This window comes from Somniosus microcephalus, chromosome 1 (genome assembly GCF_052327205.1).
Source record: "Somniosus microcephalus isolate GS21.2 chromosome 1, FLI_Smic_1.0, whole genome shotgun sequence".
In the NCBI taxonomy this organism is placed as follows: Eukaryota; Metazoa; Chordata; class Chondrichthyes; order Squaliformes; family Somniosidae; genus Somniosus; species Somniosus microcephalus.
Genome location: NC_140987.1, coordinates 251,264,566 through 251,289,168, shown reverse-complemented (window position 1 = coordinate 251,289,168; position 24,603 = coordinate 251,264,566). Strand labels below are relative to the sequence as shown.

Sequence of the window (24,603 nt, the reverse complement as noted above, 5' to 3'; positions counted from 1 at the left end):
TATATCCTTTACTGTACCTTGTGTTAATGGTGCCAATTTTTCATGATTGCTGCTCGGGATGAAAAGAAGGCATGTTTGAAAATATGATATTAGACCAGGGATATCACAGGAACCTCCGGTAGAAAGGTGGTTCCTTAAGACATAGCAGAGTTCTATCAAGTTACGATGCTGCTGATCACCTGTGTTATCTTTACACACTCCAGACCTGTTCTGGGGCTTTAGTGAAAGTGTTGAGGCTTCCCCCTGTTTTATTTAATAGAGGACAACTGATGTCTGGTTGGGGGGAGGGAACAGTATCAAATTGGTTGAGAAAACATTGTGTGGAGACCGTACTTGAGGCTGCAAGAGGAACGAATCTCTCCTGAGAATGTGTACATTGAATGTTTGTTAGAAGTATAACAGCTGGTGTTATAGCATGATATCGAACTACCACAGAGTGTTAGGATATAGAGTAGCTGGATGGTGAGCTTTTAAGGTAAAGAGAATGGCTTCCCATTACATTTACCAACATTACAACAGTGGCTACACTTCAAAACGTACTTCATTGGTTCTAAGGCGCTTTGGGACGTTCTGAGGTCGTGAAAGGCACTATAGAAATGCAAGCCTTTCTTCTCTTTGTCATAGGTATGGAGAAAAAGTCAAACTGGGTTGATTTTTTAAGACATTTTGGCATGATGGGATTAGCCGGGATATGAGAATACACGCAGTCTTTTCAATCAGGTAACTGTGCATGCGGCAGAGAGTTGCTACCACAGGGAGTGGTTAAGGCGAATAGCATAGATGCCTTTAAGGGAAAGCTAGATAAGTACGTGAGGGAGAAAGAAATAAAAGGGTATGTTGATAGGGTGAGATGCTGTAGGGGTGGGAGGAGGCTCGTGTGCAGCATAAACAGACCAGTTGGGCCGAATGAGCTGTTTCTCTGCTGTACATTCTGTGTGGTTGAAGATCGAAATGGATGGGGTTTTACATCATAAAGTCTGGATTATAAATGTACCCTATTTATATCGTACAATATTTACACTAAAACCCAAGATCATTTATTGGAAAGAACATAGTCAACAGTGCCAACAATGACTCGAACCTGAAAAGCACTAATGTGCGGAATTTTATCTATTCAAGGATTCATAACAGAAATGAACAAATATAAATTGTAAGTGACTCGGTAATGTTATAATTTAGGAAAGTGGACAGAGCAGTATACAAAATAATCACATAACAATTTTTTTTTTTTACTCATTTATGGGATGTGGGCGTCACTGGCAAGGCTGAGCATTTATTGCCCATTTCTAATTGCCCTTGAGAAGGTGGTGGTGAGCCGTAGCCTTGAACCGCTGCAGTCCATGTGGGGAAGATACTCCCACAGTGCTGTTAGGGAGGGAGTTCCAGGATTTGGACCCAGTGACGATGAAGGAACAGCGATGTACTTCTTAGTCAGGATGGTGTGTGACTTGGAGGTGAACTTGGAGGTGGTGGTGTTCCCATGCGTATGGGTATGGTAGTATAGTGGTTATGTTACTGGACTAGTAATCCACGCGACCTGGACTAATAATCTGCAAGATGTGAGTTAAAATCCCACATGGAAGTTTGTGAATTGTTCAGTTAGTTAAATAAATTTGTAATAAAACACTAGTATCAGTAATGGTGTTCAGGAAGCTATTGGATTGTTGTAAAAACCCAACTGGTTCACTAATGTCATTTATGAAAGGAAACCTGCCGTCCTTACCCGGTCTGGCCTAAATATGACTCCAGACCCACCCAAAGCAATGTGATTGACTCTTAACTGCCCTCTGAAATCGCCCAGCAAGTTGTATCAAACCACTACAAAATAGTATAATAATTGTTAGCCATTCCTGATTGAGGGCCATTGTTTAAGCAGGGAATCTAATGGGTGTGAAATTAAGATATCGGGGAAGAAATCAAAAAAATAATTGTGACAACTAAAAGACATTTACAAAACAGAATATTTTATGATCACTATTTTGAAAACACATCTATGAGGACTAATTTTATGTAATGTGTTTTGGCTCAGTCCCTTTCACAACCTCAGCATGTCCCAAAATGCTTTACAGCCAAAATATTACTGTTGTAATGTAGGAAACACAGCAACCAATTTATGCACAGCAAGGTCCCACAAACAGCAATGTGATAATGTCCAGATAATCTGTTTTAGTGATGTTGGTTGAGGGATAAATATTGGCCAGGACACCAGGGAGAAATCCCCTGCTCTATGTCAAATAGCGCCGCGGGATCTTTTACGTCCACCTGAGAGGGCAGATGGGGCCTCGGTTTAACATCTCATCCGAAAGATGGCACCTACGACAGTGCATCACTCCCTCAGTACTGCACGGCGAGTGTCAGCTTGGATTATGTGCTCAAGTCTCTGGAGTGGGACAAACCTTCTGACTCAGAGGTGAGCGTGCTATCCACTGAGCCACTTCTGACAAAGAAAGACATCCACTATCCTGTATGTAGATGTACAGATCACAAGATATCTATGGGTGAGGAAGGCCATTTGTTCCATTTTAGTTCATCCACCCAGAAACATCATGAAGTCCCTCCAGTATAACATCCAATTGGTTCTTAAATAATTCCTGGATGTTCGCCCCTACCACTCTATCTGGGAATGCCATTAATAGGGTTGCCAATCCTCCAGGATTGTCCTGAAGTCTCCAGGAATTAAAAGACACATCTGCCAGACACTTGCTGCGAGTAAACCTGGGGAGAAAAATCATAGGGAGCGTTAAAAAAGTGTTTCGAGAAAAAGGCTGGTTTGACTAGGTAAGGCGGTTGGAGGGTCATGTGATGGAACCTCCAGGAATACATCCAACCAGAATTGGCAACCCTAGTCCCAAAACCATAGTCCACTGCAATGTTCCCGTTAAGCTGTGTGGCTGCACAGCGATCTGGAGGTCCTACGCAGGCCACTCAATGGCTTTACGGCCATTAAAGGGGCCGCGCAGCCAAAAAAATTAGCGGGAACATTGCTCCATTGCCCTAACTGTCTGAAAAAAAAAGTACCATTGAGTAATCCTTCCTTTTTTGAAGTTTTAAGTTAAAACCAGTTTCCCATGTAGGAGAGAAGAGTAGATATGAAGGCTATTGTTGACTGACACGAGTGTTTGGTCACAAATGCAACTACCTTGCCGTGGTCTCCAGGGGATCCATTGTGACTCAAAAGAATAAGGGAGGTTCTAAGAGCCATGGTGCATATCAGTCACTCCCCAGTGCCCCTCATGTCCCCACTGCCCCTCGTGACACACACAGTGACTGTCGGGCCCTTTACAGTCATGGTGCAGGAGCTTGTGGTCACATCTTCCTTCCTCTTCCTTGCCCTCCTTGCCATGCCGAGGACCGCTCGCTGCTGCCTTCACTGCGAGAAGGACTTTACCAACAAGTTCAACTATTACAAGAAACACCTGTGGTGGCGCTCGTCCTGGGCGGGAGATCTGATTTATTGCCAGAAGTTCATTGACTCGTGGGTGAATGACATCAAGGAGAGCAAGGTTACCATGCGTGAGTATCAGGCAAGATCTCATGGCGCCGGTAAAAAGTGGTTCAGAATCTGCTATAGTGGGGTTGAAGTTTAATAATATGCAATGAGTTTGCAGTTAATGAGGACTGAAGGAAACAGTCATTGGGAAAGTTTGACCCTATGCAGCAGTGTTTAAACAGAACAACCTCTGAATCCTGCTCTTTTGCCCTTACATCATATATCAGGAGCCTGGAGATTTACTTCATTATTATTATTATTTGTTAAAATGACACAATTGATCCTGCTCTGTTTTACTCCCCCTTCCTGCTCAGATTTTTATCGCATGATTTCTAAGCTAGTTAGTGTTTTTTTTTGGTTTATATCTTACATTTTACCTCCTGCAGCTGAAGAGGACCTCAAATCAATAGCGCACGAGGTTTACAGTCAGATGGATCAGCAATACAAGCTGTCCCACACGGGCATCGGTAAGGAAAAGGAATCAGTTTCAAACATCCCTTTCAATGTTCTGTGGAGGTATATCATATCTGGACAGTGCGGTGTGTGTGCAGAGAAGCCTGCCTGTGACAAGGCATAAAAAGAAAGAACTTGCATTTCTATCGCGCCTTTCACCATCTCAGGACGTCCCAAAGCGCTTTACTGTCAATTAAGTACTTGTGAAGTGTCATCACTGTTGTAATGTAGGAAACGCGGCAGGAAATTTGCACACAGCAAGCTCCCACATACTGAAATGTGATAATGACCAGATAATCTGTTTTTTAATGATGTTGGTTGAGGGATAAATATTGGCCAGGACACCATAACTCCCCTGCTGTGCTTTGAAATAGTGCTGTGGGATCTTTTACATCCACCTGACGGTGCCTCAGTTTAACACCTCATCCAAAAGACGGCACCTCCAACAGTGCAGCACTCTCTCGGCACTAGCACTGGGAGTGTCAGCCTGAATTTGTTTCCAAGTATCTGGAGTGGGACTTGAATCCACAACCTTCTGACTCAGAGGTAAGAGTGCTACCCACTGAGCCATGGCTGGTACAGCATAGAAAGCAGATTGAGTGGGAGTGGGAAGGTAAGTGTGAAATGGCATCAAGAATTCACCAGAATGATACCGGGGCTAAAATGGTTAAATTATTACGACAGGTTGCATAGACTAGGCTTGTATTTCCCTCGAGTAGAGAAGATGAAGGGGTGATCAAAGTTTTTTTTAAATTCGTTTATGGGATGTGGGCGTCGCTGGCAAGGCCAGCATTTATTGCCCATCCCTAATTGCCCTTGAGAAGGTGGTAGTGAGTCGCCTTCTTGAACCGCTGCGGTTCATGTGGTGAAGGTACTCCCACAGTGCTGTTAGGGAGGGAGCTCCAGGATTTTGATCCAGCGACGATGAAGGATCGGCGATATACTTCTAAGTCAGGATGGTGTGTGACTTGGAGGGGAATTTGGAGGTGGTGGTGTTCCCATGCACCTGCTGCCCTTGTCCTTCTAGGTGGAAGAGGTCACGGGTTTGGGAGGTGCTGCTGAAATTGACATGTTTAAGATGATTAAAGGATTTGATATGGTAGATAGATAGAGAGAAACTATTTCCTCTGATGGGGGAGTCCAGATCAAGGGGACATAACCTTAAAATTAGAGCTGGGCCATTCAGGGGTGATGTCAGGAAGCACTTCTTCACACAAAGGCTAGTGGAAATCTGGAACTCTCTCCCCCAAAAAGCTGTTGAGGCTGGGGGTTAATTGAAAGTTTCAAAACTGAGTTTGATAGATTTTTGGTAAATAAGGGTATAAAGGGATAAGGAACCAATGTGGTTAGATGGAGTTAAGATACAAATTAGCCATGATCTAATTGAATGGTGGATCAGATTCAAGGGGCTGAATGGCCTCCTCCTGTTCCTATGCTTGGCTGGTTAACAGTGGTAAATTTCCTCTGTATTATAACTGCCTAGTATTACCTTATATTGCCAAACGGTATAAAACCTTTATTTCTCTATCTTCTCTGCTCTCAGCTCTCACCTTTGGCAATGCTCCCATAGCAGTAGCTTGCTACAGCCATATCTGGAATTCCCCTCTACAAAGTAAAACTAAATAATTACATACATAGTATTTTACAGCACAGAAACAGGTCATTTGGCCCAACAGGTCTATGCTGGTGTTTATGCTCCACTCGATCCTCCTCCCACCCCTCTTCATCTCATCCTATCAGCAAAACCTTCTATTACTTTCTCCCTCATGTGTTTATCCAGCTTCCCCTTAAATGCACCTATACTATTCGCCTTAACCACTCCATGTGGTAGCGAGTTCCACATTCTCACCACCCTCTGGGTAAAGAAGTTTCTTCATGAATTCCTTATTGGATTTAGTAGTGACTATCTTATATTTATGACCCCTAGTTTTGGATTCCCCCACAAGTCTACCCTATCTTATATTATTTGTATTGTTTAAGATTGAGGGGTAGATTTTAATTTTCCAGAAATGGGCGTTGGCGGATTGGCCGCTCGTTATATGCCCCGTCCCATTTCGCTTTCCACTAGTGCCAGTTTCTCACCTAGTGGCGAAAGTAAACACCTACCTCTGAATATTTTAACAGATTATTGAGGATATTAATGATCCATCATTCTGTTACTATTATCTGTGGTAATATTTCAGGCTACTTTCCTAAAGCTTTACAACGAATAAAAAGATATGAAGTAGAAAGAGTGAATGAAGCCATTAAAAACTGTAAGTAAAACCCTCAGTGGTCAGATTTAAGCAATACCGTTTCTGTTTGAGTTGTGTCACTGGTTCTCATGCATAGGTCAAAGGTTAACAGTGTTGGACCCAACCATATCTAAAAGTGTCCAGTCAATGCAGACAATTAGCTTGTTAGGTGTCCTTATTTTGTATCAGATTTACAAGGCATGCTACAAGTTGGGCAGGACATCATTAGTACTCGTATTAACTTTTCCTCCATTTTGACTCTTGATTTCTGACCTGAACTCCAAATGAACTTTCAACTTTCAGAGTCCTAGATCTAATAGTGTAAACCAATGACCTATTTTACAATTCTCCCTCTTGGCAAGATACCCAATAATGTTTCTTGAATAACATGCAGCATTTAAATGTTGGAAGATGGGCTCAAAATCCCATTGCATGTTATATTCATGGCATATGTTTTCTGTGGGTTTTGTGTCAGAGATTTGAGTGGCGATGTAGAGATTCTTATTCCTTTCCAATCTTGCAATGGCAATGTGGTTTAACAAAAGTATTGACCACCTGTAAATGCTTTACAGTTTCAAAAGGTAATATTCTCAATGGTGTAAAGTATTATTACAATGCTGTTTGGAGTTTAGCGCGTTAATCCAAATTAAATTACTCTTTCAGCAATAAACAACATAAAAAAATGCCACCAAGCTCCTCTCCACTGCTGCAGAAACGAAACAAGAAAAACTAAAAGGATCAATCTGTTATTATTGAAATCACTTGGTATAAGCCAGTTTTAAACAACAACAACTTGTATTTATATAGCACCTTTAATGTAGGCGCTTCACAGGAGCGATTATCAAACAAAATTTGACACCGAGCCACATAAGGAGATATTAGGGCAGGCGACCAAAAGCTTGGTCAAAGAGGTAGGTTTTAAGGAGCGTCTTAAAGGAGGAGAGAGAGGTAGAGAGGCAGAAAGGTTTAGGGAGGGAACTCCTGAGCTTAGGGCCTAAGCAGTTGAAGACACGGCCGCCAATGGCGGAGCGATTAAAATCGGGGATGGGTAAGAGGCCAGAATTGGAGGAGCACAGAGATCTTGGAGGGTTGTAGGGCTGGAGGAGGTTACAGAGATAGGGAGGGGTGAGGCCATGGAGGGATTTGAAATCAAGGATGAGAATTTTAAATTCGAGGTGTTGCCGGACCGGGAGCCAATGTAGAACACTGCGTGAAAAATCTTAGCTTAACATTCTGCTTTTACTTCCAATAGTTCTTTGCATAACTGGCCATTGACAGTTGGATCAAAACTTCAAGCTATCCCAGAATACTGTTTTAGAGAAAGAAAGAAAAGAAAGACCACCGGACGTCTCAAAGCGCTTTACAGCCAATGAAGTACTTTTGAAGTGTAGTCACTGTTGTAATGTGGGAAACGTGGCAGCCAATTTGCGCACAGCAAGGTCCCACAAACAGCAATGTGATAATGACCAGATAATCTGTTTTTTAGTGATGTTGGTTGAGGAATAAATATTGGCCAGGACACTGGAGATAACTCCCCTGCTCTTCTTCAAAATAATGCCATGGGATCTTTTACGTCCACCTGAGAGAGCAGACGGGGCCTCGGTTTAACATCTCATCCGAAAGATGGCACCTCCGACAGTGCAGCACTCCCTCAGCAGTGCTCTGGAGTGGGATTTGAACCCACAACCTTCTGACTCAGAGGCGAGCGTGCTACCAACTGAGCCACAGCTGACAGCAACATAATAAAAAAAATCATGTATAAAGTTTATGAAAAATGGATCCTCTGACAAATGCTTGAGGGTTCCACAAATGTCTTCTGTAAATTGGCTTTAGACCACATTTAAAGCACATTGCTCATTTAAACAACCTCTAAATGTATTTATATTGTTAGAGAATGCAATGAGATCCTGTAATTTAGTAACAATAGACCTCAGCGATTGACAGACTACAAAGTATTTAAAGGCTCCTGTGGCAATAAAGACCTCAGTCTAAATCCACGGTGGGAGCCCTTAAGGAGCCTATTCATAGGAACGAGGGAGGCCATTCAGCCCCTCGAGCCTGTTCCACCATGCAATTAAATCATGGCTGATCTGTATCTTAACTCCATCTACCCACCTTGGTTCTGTAACCCTTAATACCCTTGCCGAACAAAAATCTATCAATTTCAGTTTTAATATTTTTCAATTGACCCCCAGCCTCAACAGCTTTTTTGGGGAGAGAGTTCCAGATTTCCAGTACCCTTTGTGTGAAGAAGTGCTTCCTGACATCAGCCCTGAACGGCCTAGCTTTAATTTTAAGGTTATGCCCCCTTGTCCTGGACACCCCCACCGGAGGAAATAGTTTCTCTCTCTCTACCCTATCAACGTCTTTAATCATTGTAAACACCTCAATTAGATCGCCCCTTAATCTTCACAAGGGAATACAAGCCCAATGTGTGCAATCTTGCCTCATAATTTAACCCTTTTAGCCCTGTATCATTCTGGTGAATCTGCACTACACCCCCTCTAATAACAATAATAACTCATGAACTCCTGATAGCTGACAAATACACTACCATAGAATTTTACAGCACAGAGGAGGACATTTGTCCCATTACACCTGTGCTGGCCCTCTGTAAAAACTATCCACAATCCCATTCCACTGCCTCTTCCCCATATGATTTTTCCCCTTTTTTTTCTCTCTCTGCAATTGTAGCCACGCTCCCTATAATTTTTTCTGGAAGGACTATTATGGGGATCACACCCACTAGGCCGTTAAGTCTTCAGTTGTGAACGGGCATTCAGAAAACCGGCCCTCTAATACTAAGCTAACCTTTATGTTTATTGTTCAGTTAGAAAAGTACAATCCTTTCCATGACGTCCAGTTTGGGGATGTCAGTCACTGACGGGGCAGTTGTATGCAATTTCGGTTTAAAAGCTATTTTAGATTCTGTTTTCAACACTGTTTCTGGTTGGACATTCCATATTTTAACAACCCTCCTTGTAAATAAAGTTCTCCTAACCTCTCCCTTCGTTCTTTTGGTAACGCTCTTAAATTGATGCCTTCTAGTTACTGACCAGTGGAAATAAGTCTTTCCCTAATTGCCTAATCACAAACCCTTCGCATTTTATCCATAAATCTTAATGAAAAATTTAATGGAATACTATATGCATGTCACATATTGTTTCAGAGCTTAATTTAACAGTCACTTAAGATCATAGTTCGGGCGTACAAAGTGGTCCTTGTCTCATCTTACATGAGTTACGTGAATGGCAAAATGCCGAGTTGTTCAAAGTTATTGGACTAGAAGTGGGAATTGTTTGATTTATAAGTGTTTCCCTTCCCCCCTCAGCTGTACGTGCCTGTTCTGAACACTGCGGTGAGTGCATTTCTATATTAAATCACTTTTCACAATCCAGTAGCATAGAAACAAATCCACACACCGAGTTGTCAGCGACATATGGAGAGGATTTTGGGGGAATTGTGGTACAGCCCACTGTTAAGAGTAATAGAAGAGAGGTTCACACTGCACAGGGGAGCTGCGCTGTCCTGTGGCTTCACGTGTAATTGGCTCTGTTGCCGGGGGCCCATTCATGCTGAGAAACAGGCAATCGACAGACAGGAACTTTTTAAAACAAATCTCTCGCCCACTGATAGCCCGAGGCCAACCTGACCCGATTTCCGAGGGGGCCTTGACACGGGCGGCCAGTGCTCCTGCCCGAATAGGTTTGCCAACTCTGGTTGGGCATATTCCTGGAAGTTTTATCACATGACCTCCCACTGCTCCGCCCCCAGACTCCCACCATTGGTCCATCCTCCAGGCCAATTGGAAAGGGAACAGACTCTTTTGTTGACTGACGATCAAACAGCTTTTTTTCCCCTCATCTCCAATATTTTCATGACTAGTAAATGAAGGTGTTCAAAGAATATGAAAAAGAACACAATTTTATTTAATGCTCCGATGATTTTTCTTCCCGGGTGTTGCTCGCAGCAGTGTCCTGGAGATTAATCTTCAAATCATGGAGGGTTAGCAACCCCATGTCCCAAACAGGCAGGAAGGAGCCTTTGACTGAGGTATTTAAATGAGGGTCCTGTTGTAGGAGCTGGACACGGGTTTCATGTTCCATCGGGCGGAGCTGGTGCTCCCTGAACTCTGAGAGCTGAGCAGCGTGACCAACTGGGCTCGCCGATAAACTAGAGACAGCTACAGTGCTGATTTTGTAGGAATGTTCCCCCACGAAAATCTTTTGGCTCTGTATCCAGGAGAAAGCACTCCTGCTCGTCCTTGCCTACGGGGAATCCGACTGAAGATTTTTATTTTAAATTACTTACCTTGGCCTCTTCCGGCCACTCACTTTGCTGCAACTCGCCAAGTCTCTCTGGTGGGTTTGACACCGGCAGATCTTCCCCTCCCCTCCACGCCCTCCTCCTGACACCCTAAAGATCACATGGTGGTGCAGATAACATCATCAGGCTGTGACTTTTAGATTTGAAGCCCTGCAGCGAACCTTGGCTGACTTCAAAGTCGTTGAAAATATGATGTCACCAGTTGGGACCGCAGGCCTGATTTTAGCCCATCCCCCACTCACTGAACCCACCAGGGCTTGGGGGGGTAATGGGCTGGGGTTGGGGGGTGGGGTGGCAAAGGTTCAAATCAAATCTATTGATGCTATTTCCATCTTAGCTGGTGGAATGGCCAATTCTAGCAAAGTAGAAGAAGGGAAATGAATAAACAATATTTGAACCGATAGGCACATAAGAACAGGAGGAGACCATTTAGCCCCTCAAGCCTGTTCTGCCATTCAATGAGATCATGGCTGATCTGTATCTTAACTCCATATACCCGTCTTTGCCCCATATCCCTTAATACCTTCTGTTAGATCTGCGGTTCAGTGGATAAATAATTACACGGATGCTGTACATAAACAAATAACAGGTCTTTACTGGAGGAGGGTAATCTCTAGACTGGGGTACAGAGGCATGCGCACAGCTTATATACTGGTGTGGTTACTGCCGGTACTACAGTATACAGGAGCTGTAAAAAGTAGTTCTGACTTAAAGCACATACACTACAATTCCTCCCTTTTTAGATTAATAATACCCCCTTAATATTCAAATAACAATTACACTTTTACATGTACATTCAATAACAAAAGTCCATTTATAGATTCAGGCCTAGAAATTGAGTTTGCGCTGCGCCGGGGCTTAACGCCGGAAATTTAGCGCTGGTGCTAAGTCGCGCTGCGCGCGCCAAAAATTCAGTAGCGCCGCACCCAAACGGCTGCCGGCGCTACTGAAGGCTGTTTGCGCCTGAAAACTGGCGCTACGCGCCGCATTGCGGCGCTATTCCGGCGCTGCGGCGCCCGATGCGGTGCGGCAGGCTCGGGAAGTGCAGGCCTCCTCCTTCAGTTAAGGAGGAGCTGCGTGCACCCGCCCGCTGGCTGGTTAAATCGCCACAAAAATGAGCCCGGCACCTCGGGGAAGTGCCGGGCTCGCAGCCGAGAAGCATCTGTTCCGCGGGGGGGGGGGGGGGTGGGGGAGTCCGGGGAGGGAGGTGCGGGCAGGCGGCCGGCGGGAAAGCGGCCGGCCGCCGCTCCACCTTTATGCGCCGGCGCAAAGTCGTGTAAGACTCTGTTGCCAGAGTCTTAGTTGCGGCTGCCACGGGCGAGGCGGCCGCAACTGAATTTCGGCGCTGGGGCCCGTCACCACGGCAACCGGGACGCTGCGCACACCGATGACGTCATCGGTGCCGGCGCAGCGCTACCGGTGTAACGCCGATGTTGGGCCCTAGTCAATTTCAAAACCGGCTGTAAGTCCAGCGCAATGCCCTCTAGCGCCGCAAAATGGGCGCTAAGCCCACTCAATTTCTAGGCCTCAGTCTTTGGGGCGGCTTCCTGACCCTTTCGGGATAGCGCCTTTCCGGAGGTTCTTGTTCTTGCTGCAGAGGCGATTCTGACCCCCTTTCATCGGGTAGTTCATCGGGTTCCACTGCTACTGGGTCTGAAGTAGATACTACCGGTATGTCGGGTTCATCCCCAGGTACTCGAGACATGGGGTTGACGCATTCCTGTGATGCTAAGATCTGATCGACGTGGCATCTCACAATGTTCTCCCCGACATCCACTGTGTACATTAATGGCCCCTGCCTTGTACATATCGTTCCGGGTTGCCACTTCTCTGTTCGATAGTCCCGGGCCAAGACTGGTTGCCCTACATTGAAGCTCCTTGTCGGCTTCTCGTTGATGTGCTGGAATTGTTTGTCCTCAACATTTCTTCGCACATTTGGTCTGAGCAAGTCCAGATGAGATCTCAACCTTTAGTTAAAGAACATCATGGCCGGGGTCTGGTTGGTAACTGCATGTGTCGCGTTTTGGTAGGCTAATAAGAAATTGTCCATCTTATGCTGTAGTGGAATTTCCTCATCGCACATGGCCTTTATCACCTTCTTAAAGGTTTGTACGAACCTCTCAGCCAATCCATTGGTGGCTGGATGATATGGGGCGGATGTGTAATGCCTTACCCCATTCCTTTTCATGAATTTTTGGAAATCGTTGGACACAAACTGTGGTCCATTATCAGAGCAGATCTGCTCTGGCAACCCGTTTCTGGCAAATATGGTCCGTAGGACTGCAATCGTTTTCTCTGTAGTGGTTGAAGACATCTTTATCACCTCAGGCCACTTTGAATGAGCATCCACTGCTATTAAGAACATTGAGTCCATGAATGGACCAGCGAAATCAATGGGCACCCGTTGCCATGGAGAGGAGGGCCACTCCCATGGGTGTAGAGGGGCATGTGGTGGTGCATTTTGGACCTTCTGGCATCCTAAGCAGCTCTTAGTTAGGTCTTCGATTTGTTGATCGATTCCCGGCCACCACACATAAGCCTTAGCTAGGCTTTTCATTTTCACTCCCCCCAGATGACCTTCATGTAGCTCATTTAGCACTCTCTCCCTTAACTTGGGTGGAATCACCACTCTGGATCCACACATCACTGTCCCCTGGCATACTGACAGCTGTTCTCTTCTGGATGAGAATGCTGGCAACAGTGAGTCGCCATGTGTTGGCCATCCCCTCACCGTCAATTCATATACCCGTGACAGCGTCGGATCATTGCGGGTCTCCTTCTCTATAACCACGTTTGTTACTGGCAATCGTTCAATTATTGGCGAATAAAATATCTCGATAGGGTCCACTGCTGGTGCTTCCTCCACAGTAGGCAGTGGCAGGCACGATAGCCCATCAGCGTTCCCATGCTGTCTCGTGCCTTTATATTCTATTTCATATTGATTCGCCCCTAGAAACAGGGACCATCTTTGTAACCGCTGTGCAGTCATTACTGGCACGCCCTTCTTAGGATTAAAGATGGAGACAAGTGGTTGGTGGTCAGTCAGCAAGGTGAACTTCTGTCCATGCAGATAGTGGTTGAATTTTTTTACTCCCCATACTAGGCTGAGGGCCTCCCTGTCAATCTGGGCGTAGTTGCGGTCGGCTGAGGTTAGTGACCGAGACGCAAAAGCTACTGGCCTCTCCAACCCATCTGGGAATTTGTGCGACAGCACCGCTCCAATCCCATAGGGTGATGCATCACATGCTAAACGAATTGGTAGTGCTGGGTTGAAATGGGCCAACACCTCTTTTGATGTGATCAATTCTTTACACTTCTGGAAAGCTCGTCTCCGTTCGTCATCCCACTTCCATGGTACCCGTTTGCAGTAGGGTGTTCAGTGGGTGTAATACCGTAGAGAAATTCGGCAAGAACTTATGGTAGTAGTTTACCAGCCCGAGGAACGACCTCAGTTGTGACACATTTTCCGGTGCTGGAGCTTTGACTACTGCCGCAATCTTGTCAGGGGACTTATGTAACCCCTCTTCATCGATGACGTGGCCACAATACAAGATCTGTTTCTGGAAAAACTCGCACTTGTGGCGATTAGCTCGTAGCCCATATTCCTTTAATCTGGTGAGCACCTTCTCCAAGTTGGCGAGGTGATCACCGTCATTTTCGCCCATGACCAAGATATCGTCCAAATAACACTGGGTCCCTGGAATCCCTTGCAGAACCTGATCCATCGTCCTTTGCCAGATAGCCGGAGCCGAGGCTACTCCAAACACCAGCCGGTTGTATTGATAGAGACCTTTATGAGTGTTGATCGTAAGGTAATGTTTCGAAGCTTCTTCTACCTCCATTTGCAAGTACGCCTGGGCTAGATCAATTTTGGTGAAGCGTTTACCACCAGATAGCGAGGCGAAAATATCCTCAATTCGTGGAAGCGGATATTGCACCGTGTGAAGGACTGGGTTCACTGTCACCTTAAAATCCCCACAGATGCGGACCTTCTTTGGTTCCCCAGGCGTATTACTCAACGACCTCTTCATTACAGGAACGATGGGTGTAGCCCACTCGCTCCAGTCCACTTTGGACAGTACTCCTGAACGTTCCAACCCTTCCGGCTCTGCTTCAACCGCTGGTCTGATCGCATAAGGCAGTGGTCTGGCCTTCAGAAACTTTGGGCTTGCATTATCCTCTATTTTAATTGTTGCTGTTATTCATTTTAGTGTTCCTAGTCCCTCCTGGAACACTTCTTTTGCGTCAGTTAGCATTTTTGACAGCCGTCCAGGTGTGACGTCGTCATCCTTTTTGGCCTCCACCTTCAGTGCCTGTATGGAATGCCAATCTAAATGTATCTCCCGGATCCATTCACGTCCTAGCAGTGGTGGTCCTCCATTTGGCAATACATATACAGGTAGACTACCCTTTATCCGGACTTCCGAAAACCGAAACCCTCTAAAAACCGAAGGTTTATTCGGTCAGCGTAAGTCGTGCACACGACATGACCAGAGTGGCGCACGACTTACAGGCCTAGCCGGATAAGGGATAGTGTAGTATTTTTCCGCACTTCTGAAAACCGAAATCGCTCAGCGTAAGTGTACCAGCCTTTATCTGCACATCCGAAACCAGAAAACCTCTGAAAGCCAAAAGTGGAGCAAAGCATGACTTCTGAAAACCGAAATGCGCACGACCACGACCCCCGCCGACCCCCACCCCCGACCCCCCGGCCGAACCCGACCCCTACCGACCCCCGACCCCCACCGACCCCCGACCCCCCCGCCGTACCCCACCCCCGCCGACCCCCACCCCATTTCGGATAAGAGATAGTGTACCAGCCTTTATCCGCACATCCGAAACCAGAAAACCTCTGAAAGCCGAAAGTGGCGCAAAGCATGACCCGACGCTGCCGATGCTTGACCCACGCAGGTGTTATGCTGCTCTGTGTGCTATTTGCTGCTCTCTTAGATATTTGCTGCTATTTGCTGCTCTCTTAGATATTTGCTGCTATTTGCTGCTCTCTTAGATATTTGCTGCTCTCTTAGATATTTGCTGCTCTCTTAGATATTTGCAGCTCTCTTAGATATTTGCTGCTCTCTTAGATATTTGCTGGCTTTTAACAATTTGTGAAAATGCTAAAAAGAGCTGCAGATACCCCAATGGGTAACAGTGAGAAGCAGAGAAGGAAGCATCACTCATTATCGATATCGCAGAAAGTGGAGTTATTGCAGAAGCTTGATCGTGGTGTGTCTGTGCGACATCTTACTGAAGAATATGGTGTGGGAAGTACCACCGTATATGACTTAAAGAAACAGAAAGACAAGTTGTTGAAATTTTACACTGACAGTGATGACCATAAACTAATGAAAATTAGGAAAACATTGCATAGGGCAAAAAATGAAGATCTTGACCGTGTGCTGATTGAGTGGATTCGACAACGCAGAGGTGAACGTGTGCCACTGACTGGTTTGATGGTCATGAAGCAAGCTAGAATATACCATGAAGAACTGAACATTGAAGTTGAGTGTGAATATTCAGAAGGTTGGCTGCATAAATTTAAGAAGCGTCATGGTATAAAATATCTGAAAATCTGTGGTGAAAATGCTTCTGCTGATCATGAAGCAGCTGAAAATTACATAGATGAGTTTGCAAAAATAATATCGGATGAAAACCTCGGTCCTGAACAAATTTACAATGCTGATGAAACGCTCTGTTTTGGCGCTACGTTCCTAGAAAAACATTAGCAACGGCTGATGAGAGTGCACCAGCAGGTTTTAAGGATGCTAAGGACAGGTTGACTGTTCTTGGGTGTGCCAATGCTGCAGGCACACACAAGTTAAAGTTGGTAGTGATTGGAAAAAGCCAACATCCGAGATGTTTGAAAGGTGTATGCAATTTACCTGTGCATTATTATGCGAGCAGGAAAGCATGGGTAACCAGAGGAATATTTTCTCACTGGTTCAATAACCACTTCGTACCAGCGACACGAGCTCATTGCAGGCAAGTTGGACTGGAAGAAAACTGCAAAATGTTATTGTTCCTGGACAACTGCTCCGCACATCCCCCTCCTGAACTTCTTGTGAAAAGTTATGTTTTCGGCATTAACTTTCCCCCTAATGTGACATCTTTAATACAGCCTTGTGACCAAGGAATTTTACGCTCCATGAAGAGCAAGTATAAAGACGTTTTTTTGAACTCTATGCTTGATGCAATCAACAGAGGCGAAGGAATCCAAAGCTTCCTGAAAGAATTCAATGTTAAGGATGCCATTTATGCAGTTGCTAATGCTTGGAACGATGTTGACAAACCAACATTAACAAATGCTTGGCACAGACTTTGGCCTTCAACGATGTTTCATGAAGATGGACCTGCAGATGACGAGTTTGAAGGATTTCCTGTCAGTCAGGAGAAGATGATGATATCAAACCTCCTCACTTACGCCAAAGGTTTATCATCCGAAAGTGTAAATATGTTAGAGGAAGCTGACATCGAAGAAGTGCTGAACATTGACAATGATGCACCTGTTGTGAATTCATTGAGTGATGGGGAAATTGCTGAAATGGTGTTAAATAAAGACAAGCATGAGGACAGTAGTGATGATGATGATGACATTGTGAACACAGGTGAAAAAATCCCCATAGACGATATGGTGACAATGTGTGATCAGTTAATTGCTGGCCTTGAAAAACGTGCATTTATCAGTGAGCAAGAGATTATGCAAGTTTACTCAATTAAAGAGAGACTGCTTAGACAGAAACCAATGTTAATGAGACAGATGACACTGGAAGAAGTCTTTAAAAAGGCCGTCTGTCGTAGTCATGCTTCATCACTTGAGAATCCTGTTCCTGGCCCATCTTCAGATGTCCAACTCCAACCTGATGACAATGATGACAACACTGATGTACCATCTTCTCCAAGATCCTCAAGCCAGATGTAATGTACCTTTATTGCATGTTTATGTACAGGTATTTAGCTTAGTTTGTACCTGTACATGTTTGAAGTTTTACTGAATGTTTTCCTTACAAATAAACTGTACTACAGTATTTATCCCTGCAACTACAGTATTTATAGTCGTTATATATCCCACCCTTTCGGATAAGGGATAGTGTATCCTTTATCCGCACTCCCGAAAACCGAATTACCTCTGAAAACTGAAGTGTTTTCGCGCACCTTCCGAAATCCGAAATTTTCCTAAAACCGAAACACGGCTGGTCCCGAGGTTTTCGGATAAAGGATAGTCTACCTGTATATCCATTTTAGGTATTTCCTGACCTTAATATGTCACTTTCACCCTTATTTTTCCTTTGGGGTAGACTTTTTGCCCCGTATACGTCTTCAAGACAATCTCTGTAGCTTTCAAGGGTATGTGTGAAAATAGCCGCTTGTTGTCTCTTTGATTTATGACTGTTAGAGCTGACCCTGTGTCCAATTCCATTTCCACTTGGACTCCGTCTATCTTGAGTGTAACCCAGATCGTCTGGTGATCCTCCATTTCGGTTACATTATGTAGTTTCAGACAACCCAGCTCCTTGCTTCCGGAGTCTGTGTCACTTTTCTGTTCGTCTGAACCACTGTCCATCACCTGGTGTACCTTTTTGTACTTCTCCTGTGGAGATTTCTTACTGTTGGTTTTCTTCCCAGACCTGCAGACTCTTGCTATGCGTCCTGCTTTCCCACACTGTCTGCACACTTGGTCCTTGAACCAACAATCTTTCTGGTCATGTGTTGTTCTGCCGCAGCGATAGCACTTCCCTGTTCCATAGGTCATTTCGTTGGTGCCATATTCTTGCGGTCTCCGTTGTATCTCTGCAGCGCCCCTTGTGGCTGCTTCGTGTGATACTGCCATACTGAAAGCTTTGTCCAGCGTAAGGTCCTTTTCTGATAGAAGCCGTTTCTGGGTTCCTTCACTTTGTAGCCCACACACAAACTTGTCCCTTAACGTGTCTGCTAGTCCCGCTCCAAACTGGCAGTATTTCGATAGCTTGCGCAGTTCCGTTAGGTACTCAGCATTGCTTTCGTCTTTGTGTTGGTTCCTTTTATGGAACTTAAATCGTTCTGCTATCAGCAGTGGTGTGGGGTTTAAGTGGTCCTGTAGGATTTCTACTATGCTTCCAAAATTCTTGTTTACCGGCTTCTCTGGGGTTATTAGATTTCGCAGTAACCCATAAGTTTTTGCACCCATGGAATTTAACAGAACCAGTGCTTTATTAGCATCTGGCACTTCATTCGCCCTGCAGTACACCTCAATATGTTCCACATATGTCGCCCAATCTTCGACTTCATTGTCGAACGTAGAGATACTGCCACTCTTCGGCATCCTTGGTTGTGCGTTAACTATCACCAATGGCGCCTCCCGCGCTTCCCCTTCTTCTCCGCTGGCACAAAATGGCATCTCCCGCGCTTTCCTTCCTTCCCGCGCTCGCCCATCTTCTCCGCTGCGGCTTCGCAAAATGGCGTCTCCCGCGCTCTTCCTTCTTCTCCGCGGCTCAATGTCGCCTCCCGCGCTCTCCCTGCTTCTCCGCGGCTCAATGGCGTCTCCCGCGCTCTCCCTGCTTCTCCGCGGCTCAATGGCGTCTCCCCTTGCTTCGCTCCGCGGACCCTGATCAGCCCGTGATCCCTGGCTGTGCTCTGCGTGTTCTTCCCTTGATATTTGTCGACGCCGCTCAGTCTAGAACCCGGCTGTTTCTTACCCTCTCTCTCTCCGGTTTGCAGTATTTTTCCTCGACGCCGCTCGGTGATCAACCCCCGGCTGCGCCCTGCTCTCTTCACCCTCTTCTTACCCCGTCGACGCTGCTCGGCTCTCTCTCTCTGCCGTCGGTCGGCTCCAGCCGCCGCTGCTCGGGAAGGGTCTGCTCTCGACCTGTCGTCGGTCTCTTACTGCTCGTTGTGGCTGGGGAACCAAACCCGGCTCTCCACAGCCTCCCCAGCGAAGTTGGATCTCTGCCTGACTGCTGGGCGGTTGCTCGCGGTCGACGCCCGTGTTCCTGGACTCGACTATTTTTTTTTGTCGTTTTTTTTTTGTTTTTTGTTGCAGGTAGATTCGCATCGACACTCGTCGCCACTGTTAGATCCGTGGTTCAGTGGATAAATAATTACACGGATGCTGTACATAAACAAATAACAGGTCTTTACTGGAGGAGGGTAATCTCTAGACTGGGATACAGAGGCATGCGCACAGCTTATATACCGGTGTGGTTACTGCCGGTACTACAGTATACAGGAGCTGTAAAAAGTAGTTCTGACTTAAAGCACATACACTACACCTTCGGTTAACAAAAATCTATCAATCCCAAATTTAAAATTAACATTTGACCCAGCATCAACTGCCGTTTGTGGAAGACAGTTCCAAACATCTACCACCCTTTGCATGTAGACGTGTTTCCTAACTTCACTCCTGAAAGGCCTGGCTCTCATTTTTAGGCTATATTCCCTAGTCCTAGATTCTGCAACCTGCGAAAATAGTTTCTCTCTATCTACCCTATCAGTTCCCTTTAATATCTTGAAAACTTTGATCAAATCTTCTAAATTCCAGGAAATACAACATTAGTTTGTGTAATTTCTCCTCGTAACGTAACCCTTGGAGTCCAGGTAGCATTCTGGCAAATTTATGCTGCACTCCCTCCAAGGCCATGAGCAGTGTGATTGAACTAGCAGTGTGTATGTGATTTTAACAGGAGTTATTAGTGTGGGGCTTGGTGTTAGCAGTTTGAGACATTGATGAGACAAATTTAAAATGTGTCAGCAAATCGGGTGGAATCACTAAGTTTTTCCCAAATTCCCGGTTTCCCAGGGAGGGAAATGAGATTTTTCGCATTCACAAGCCTTAGGAATTTGTTAGGAATTACTTACTGCATTGATTTAAATAAACTAACTTTTGTGTCATGATGTACTAACTGCAGAATATTATCCTCCCATAATCCACAGAATGGAATAATAAGGGAATTAGTTTGCAGTCTTTTTAAAATTGAATTATTAGGGAATTAAGAGTTTAGGGTAGTTTATATAATTACAGCTTTCGTCTTTCACAGGAATGCAGACAATTGATTATATAGACTGCACAAACTGTGAAACCAAACCTGTGGAATGTGGCAATACATGTCCAGGTAAATCCCAATAGTGCTTCAATACGTTTAGTGTATTCCACCTTGTCAGTGTGTTAAATGAAACAGTCAGTTATTTTGGTACGTTAGTAACACGACCACTTGAAAACCTAAGCCATGCGACGGTGAATATTTGTGTACATACTGCCCAAAAAACACAAAATACATTCAGGAGTTCTATTTGTAAAGTGGAAGCACATAGAATCATAGAATCCTACAGCACAGAAGGAGGCCATTCTGCCTGTCATGCCTTTACTGGCTCTTTGAAAGAGCTGTTCAATTTAGTCCCACATCACCAGCTTTTTACCCCATAACCCTGCTGATTAGCCCTCTTCAAGTACACGTCTAATTTGTCTTTTGAAAGTTCCTATTGAATCTGATTCCACCACCCTTTCAGGTGGTGCCTTCCCAATCTTAACAACCCTCTGTGTGAAGAAATGACCACATCTCACACCATATAGTGGTACACTACTGCAATGTAATGTATAAGACCAGCCAAAGCTTCACTGAAAAGTGTATTTTTGGATTAAACTAGTAGGTTGGAGCTTTTGTCGACATCTACCCTGATTAATCGATTCTAATTGATTCAAGATGTTAATCAACAGATGCATTAATCTTTGACTTGTTTGTGAAGTCAGTCAACTTTGACATATTACAGTGCTGTGCACACATGCAATCTGATCACTGATATCCTATTCTACAGAAGATAGTGACAAAATAAACACTGGGCAACATGTCTACTTCAGTTAGGAGGGTAGCACGGTCTACCCTTGATCACTGCCACCCACCAAGTCAGTTGGAGGGCAAGCTGACCAATTTTAGCTACTCCTGCACTGTCTCGCCCCTAAACTAGACCGTCTCAGTTCCATATGATAACGTTTGACAACAGTGATGTTCCTGAGGCAGGCAGATTTGGGCAATAGAAAGCCCTGGTATGTCGAAACAAAATCTTGTTGGTAGTGAAACTAACTTGGGCCAGCTGCAGAATTGACTTATTTACCTTTAGTTTATTACCTCGGTTATATCGATTGGAAGAATTAACACTGGTTCATTGGAGAGGAATATTAGTGGAAGTCCCATTTAATGTCTAAGACGTGCATCAGAACTGAATCTACAGCCCTGCTCAGTAGCGACTTGGCTAAACCAGGAATATTGGCCCAGTATTAGGTAGGGAGCTCAGCCACTGGGCTATTGCCTCAATCATGGAACAATGGAAGTTTTCAGCACAGAAGGAGGTCATTTGGCTCATCTTTGGAGACCATTCGACCTCTCGAGCCTGTTCTGCCATTCAATTGGATCATGGCCGATCTGTATCGTAACTGCATTTACCTGTCTTGGTTTCATGACCCTTAATAATCTTTGCTTAACAAAAGATCTATCAGTCTCAGTTTGGAAATATTCAATTGATCCCCAGCATCAACAGCTTTTTGGAGGAGAGAGTTCCAGATCTTGTTCTGTGCTGGGTCTTTGCTAGAACAGTCCAAATCTAATCCCACTGCTCTGCTCACTCTCCATAACCCTGTACAGTACCTTCCTCTGTTTCAAATATTTATTTAATTTTCCTTTAAAAGGCATAAAAGAGTAAATCGCATAAATAATTTGATGAGTCGGATCACGTTTAATTATAAATTTGTAAATCCAAAAGGTGTTTTTGTTAAATCAATTATTAGTAATTATATACCATATGATTATTATTCATCACCTCATTCCCATTAAATCCCACATCTCTCAATTCACACATTTAAATTCTAAATATTATAAAGTTAACTAGCTCATTACAATCCAAGGCTTTCTTCCAATAATCTTTATTTATTCTAACAGCAGTTTTCACAGGTTGGCTTCTATGCAGAGAACCATATAAACCCAATGCATGGACTGAAAGGGTTTGTGTTCTAAAGGTTAACAATTACTCGTTGACTGGATTATTTGCATTGAAAGATGCATGGAATGCTCATGGAAGCATATCGATAGGTGGAAAACACCACAATGACAGATTATATAATTCAGGCTAATACTACATAATCAAGTTTATTTCAAGATATAGGCCGGAATTGTCATGCTGCTGTGCATCCGGAATTGGAGGCGGGACGGGAATAAAATTTGGGGAAAAGGGAGCCGTCGGGACCCCGCCATCATCCCGCCTCCTCGCGCCTTTAAATCGGGCATGTTTGCCAGCGCGGCACGGACCCTAACGGCATAAGAACATAACAAATAGGAGCAGGAACAGGCCACTTGGCCCCTCGAGCCTGCTCCGCCATTCGATAAGATCATGGCTGATCTTGGGCTCAAAGCCACTTCCCTGCCTGCTCCCCATAACCCTTCACTCCCTTATGGGGAAAGGATCGGACAGAGTCAACATGGATTTACAAAGGGTAAATCGTGTTTGACTAATCTGCTGGAATTTTTTGAGGAAGTAACTGGTAAAATAGATGGGGGAGAGCCAGTGGATGTGGTGTACCTTGACTTCCAGAAAGCCTTCGATAAGGTTCCACACAAAAGATTATCATGCAAAATTAAGGCTCATGGGATTGGGGGCAAAGTATTAACGTGGATAGAGAACTGGCTGGTGGATAGAAAACAGAGAGTTGGAATAAACGGCTCGTTTTCGGAGTGGCAGGCAGTGACCAGCGGGGTGCCGCAAGGATCTGTCCTGGGACCCCAGCTGTTCACAATATATATAAATGATCTGGATCAGGGAATTGGATGCAATATTTCCAAATTCGCTGACGACACTAAACTAGGAGGAGGGGTGGGCTCTGATGAGGATGTCAGGAGGCTACAGTGCGATTTGGACAGGTTGGGGGAATGGGCGGATATGTGGCAGATGCACTATAATGTGGATAAATGCGAGGTTATCCACTTTGGGGGTAAAAACAGGAGGGTAGATTATTATCTAAATGGCAATAGATTGGGAGATGGGGAAGTGCAGAGGGACCTGGGTGTTCTTGTGCACCAGTCACTGAAGAAGAGCATGCAGGTGCAACAGGCGATTAAGAAGGCAAATGGTATGTTGGCCTTCATGTCAAGGGGGTTCGAGTATAGGAATAGGGATACCTTACTACAGCTGTACAAGGTGCTGGTGAGACCGCATCTGGAATATTGTGTACAGTTTTGGTCGCCCCATCTGCGGAAGGATGTTCTTGCCATGGAAAGAGTGCAACGGCGATTCACCAGGCTGATACCTGGAATGGTGGGAATGACCTACGAAGAGAGATTAAATAGTTTGGGCTTGTACTCACTGGAGTTTAGAAGATTGAGAGGGGATCTCATCGAAACATATAAAATTATGGCAGGCCTGGACAGGCTGAATTCAGAGAGAATGTTTCCAATGGCCGGGGAGCACAGAACCAGGGGCCACAGTCTAAAAATAGCGGGCAAATCATTTAAAACAGAGATGAGGAAGAATTTCTTCACTCAAAGAGTGGTGAGCCTGTGGAATTCCCTGCCACAGAGGGCTGCGAAGGCTAATTCAATAAATATTTTCAAGAGAGAATTGGATATATTTCTGAAGGCTAAGGGGATTAAGGGTTACGGAGAAAAGGCGGGGACGGGGTACTGAACTGGTAAGATCAGCTATGATCTCAGACGAAGATCAGCCATGATCTCATTGAATGGCGGAGCAGGCTTGAAGGGCCGAATGGCCTACTCCTGTTCCTATCTCTATGTTTCTATGTTTCTATCTTGCAAAAATCTGTCTATCTCCACCTTAAATGCATTTAATGACCCAGCCTCCACAGCTCTCTGGGGCAGAGAATTCCACAGATTTACGACCCTCTGAGAAGAAATTCCTCCTCATCTCAGTTCTAAAAGGGCGACCCTTTATTATGAAACTATGCCCCTGAGTTCAAGATTTCCCCATGAGGGGAAACATCCTCTCTGCATCTACCTTGTTGAGCCCCTTAGTATCTTCTATGTTTCAATAAGATCACCTCTCATTCTCCTAAATTCCAATGAGTATAGGCCCAACTTGTTCAACCTTTCTTCATAAGTCAACCCCCTCATCTCAGGAATCAACCGT

General features: G+C 44.9%; 1 protein-coding gene across 4 annotated transcripts in view; it reads left to right on the top strand.

Annotated features, from left to right (window-relative positions):
- Positions 1-3,201: 3,201 nt before the first annotated feature.
- The window catches only part of LOC147124709 (izumo sperm-egg fusion protein 4-like), a 44,521-nt gene continuing 23,119 nt past the window's right edge, over positions 3,202-24,603 (top strand). The window contains exons 1-5 of one of the 4 annotated variants that reach the window (XM_086002469.1): positions 3,202-3,513; positions 3,877-3,957; positions 6,127-6,198; positions 9,509-9,535; positions 20,514-20,588. In XM_086002469.1, coding sequence (XP_085858595.1) covers positions 3,234-3,513; positions 3,877-3,957; positions 6,127-6,198; positions 9,509-9,535; positions 20,514-20,588 — 535 coding nt within the window. In that variant the 5' untranslated portion in view covers positions 3,202-3,233. The remainder of the gene's footprint in view (positions 3,514-3,876; positions 3,958-6,126; positions 6,199-9,508; positions 9,536-20,513; positions 20,589-24,603) is intronic. The other 3 variants (XM_086002544.1, XM_086002628.1, XM_086002713.1) reach the window with 3 other exon arrangements.